Source organism: Helianthus annuus, chromosome 7 (assembly GCF_002127325.2).
Source record: "Helianthus annuus cultivar XRQ/B chromosome 7, HanXRQr2.0-SUNRISE, whole genome shotgun sequence".
Classification (NCBI taxonomy): domain Eukaryota; kingdom Viridiplantae; phylum Streptophyta; class Magnoliopsida; order Asterales; family Asteraceae; genus Helianthus; species Helianthus annuus.
In genome coordinates this window covers 134,199,503-134,201,500 of record NC_035439.2, presented here as the reverse complement: position 1 = coordinate 134,201,500, position 1,998 = coordinate 134,199,503, and the positions used below count along the sequence as shown (strand labels likewise).

Sequence of the window (1,998 nt, the reverse complement as noted above, 5' to 3'; positions counted from 1 at the left end):
GAGGCAGGGATAGCAGGTAGTTGGTCAGTTGCTGGAATTGCAGGTATTTTAGTCATTGGTATATGTGGACCCCTTCCAATGGATCTAAACAGAGCTCGGTCATGACCATTAAGGAAATTGATCATCCTGATTTTCCATTGGGGGTATTCCTCCCTGACCAGAGTCGGAGGTTTGGACATAGAGCCAATGTTGAAAGCATTATTCCAGGTTTGAAAGCTGGCCATATTTAGAAAAAAGAAGAAGAGCGATTGATCGTTTGAAAATAATTTATTCAATCTGCTCTGATACCAATTGTTGGACCCAGTATGGCCTTAACAACTTCTTTTTACGTAATATGGCAAGTGATTTCAGTATATGTGAAAAAGATGTGCGGAAATGGAAATCAGACTTTCAAGAAACAAGACCTACAGAATTATCAAGTTTATATCACTTTGAAACAAATTAGTTTAACAAGGTGATTGTAAGATTATTATCTAATACAAATGAATCTTGATTTCTGTGGGTGAGAAGAGCAGTGGAGTTTGGGTGTTTGTATGTGAATGCTAAGCTTCAAATTCAAGTATCTTCTGCCTCTCGAGCCTTCTATTTATAGACGGCTGTGGACATGAATAAACAATTGTTTATTCATGCAATAAGTCTTGCGTAAAGTAGCAATTTGACATATTCATTGAATCCATCGTTCAAGTTGCATTTGTAATCATGAAAACCAATAATGTCATGCTTCGGTCATGGGTGGCAGGATAGAGTTGTGATTTTTAGACAAGTGGGTCTTTCATCAGAATTTCTGATAAACCACTTCATCAGAAATTCTGGTGAACAAATCATCAGAAAGTCTGGTGATCAGAATATGTCAGAAACTGGTGATATTTCATCAGAAATATCATCAGATCCATCAGAAATGACCTTCTCTGATAATCCAAATCAACTCTTGATCAACTTGTGATTCTTTGTAGTAGATACTTTGCTTTTCAGTTGTCCCAACTGATTTTCTTCATCTTGCTGTGTTCTTCAGGACTGTTATCTTCTTCAGAGATCCAGTTGTTTGAGATTTTCTTCAATACTTACAAATAAAGTTTCCTAACACTACTTCAACATGCTTTGTGCGGGCATGAAACACTGGATTGGCAGAGAGATAGGTTGCACCAAGATTATCACACCAAAGCATTGGTGCCTTGCTAACCAGACCGAGTTCATGAAGGAGAGCTTTTAACCATATCAGTTCTGCAACAGTATCAGCAATAGCCTTATATTCGGATTCTGTTGAAGATCGAGAGACAGTACGTTGTTTGCGAGCAGACCAAGAAATAAGGTTGGAACCCAGATAGATAGCATATCCCCCCGTGGATCGACGATCAAGAGGGCAACCAGCCCAGTCAGAATCCGAGAATGCCCGAAGATTAGTAGCCCAATGGGAGTCAGAAAGGGCTTGTAGCCTGGAATCTGTGTTGTGACGAAATAGTAGGCTAAGATGAGTCGTACCCTTCAGATAATAGTAGGCTTCACACCAGCCCAGTGATTCTCAGTAGGAGCATGCATAAATTGGCACACCTTATTAACTGCAAAGGCAATGTCCGGGCGAGTTAAGGTTGCATATTGAAGAGCACCTACCGTCTGCCTGTATCTGGAAGGATCATCAAGTAAAGGACTATCATCAAGTAAGAAGACATGAGAGGTACTCATAGGGGATGATACGGGTTTGCAGTCAGCGAGACCTGCTCGGTGAAGAATATCAAGAATATATTTGCGTTGAGACAAAACCAGATCAGAACCATGATGCACCACTTCAATGCCCAAGAAATAATGTAACTGACCCAAATCTTTGAGTGCAAACATAGAGCTGAGATCTTTAATAACATCATTAACAGCCCCAGAATGATTACATGTAATGATAATGTCGTCTACATACACAAGAAGATAGACAAGCATGCCACTTGAATTGAGAATGAATAAGGACGGGTCAGTTTTGGACCCGTGAAAACCCAAGTGAAGAAGAGCCAT

General features: G+C 40.0%; 1 protein-coding gene across 1 annotated transcript; it reads right to left on the bottom strand.

The window, feature by feature from the left end:
- Nucleotides 1-1,482: 1,482 nt before the first annotated feature.
- Nucleotides 1,483-1,998, bottom strand: LOC110893644 (uncharacterized mitochondrial protein AtMg00810-like). Its single transcript, XM_022140727.1, has one exon. It carries the CDS (start codon nucleotides 1,996-1,998, stop codon nucleotides 1,483-1,485), a length of 516 nt encoding a protein of 171 aa, XP_021996419.1.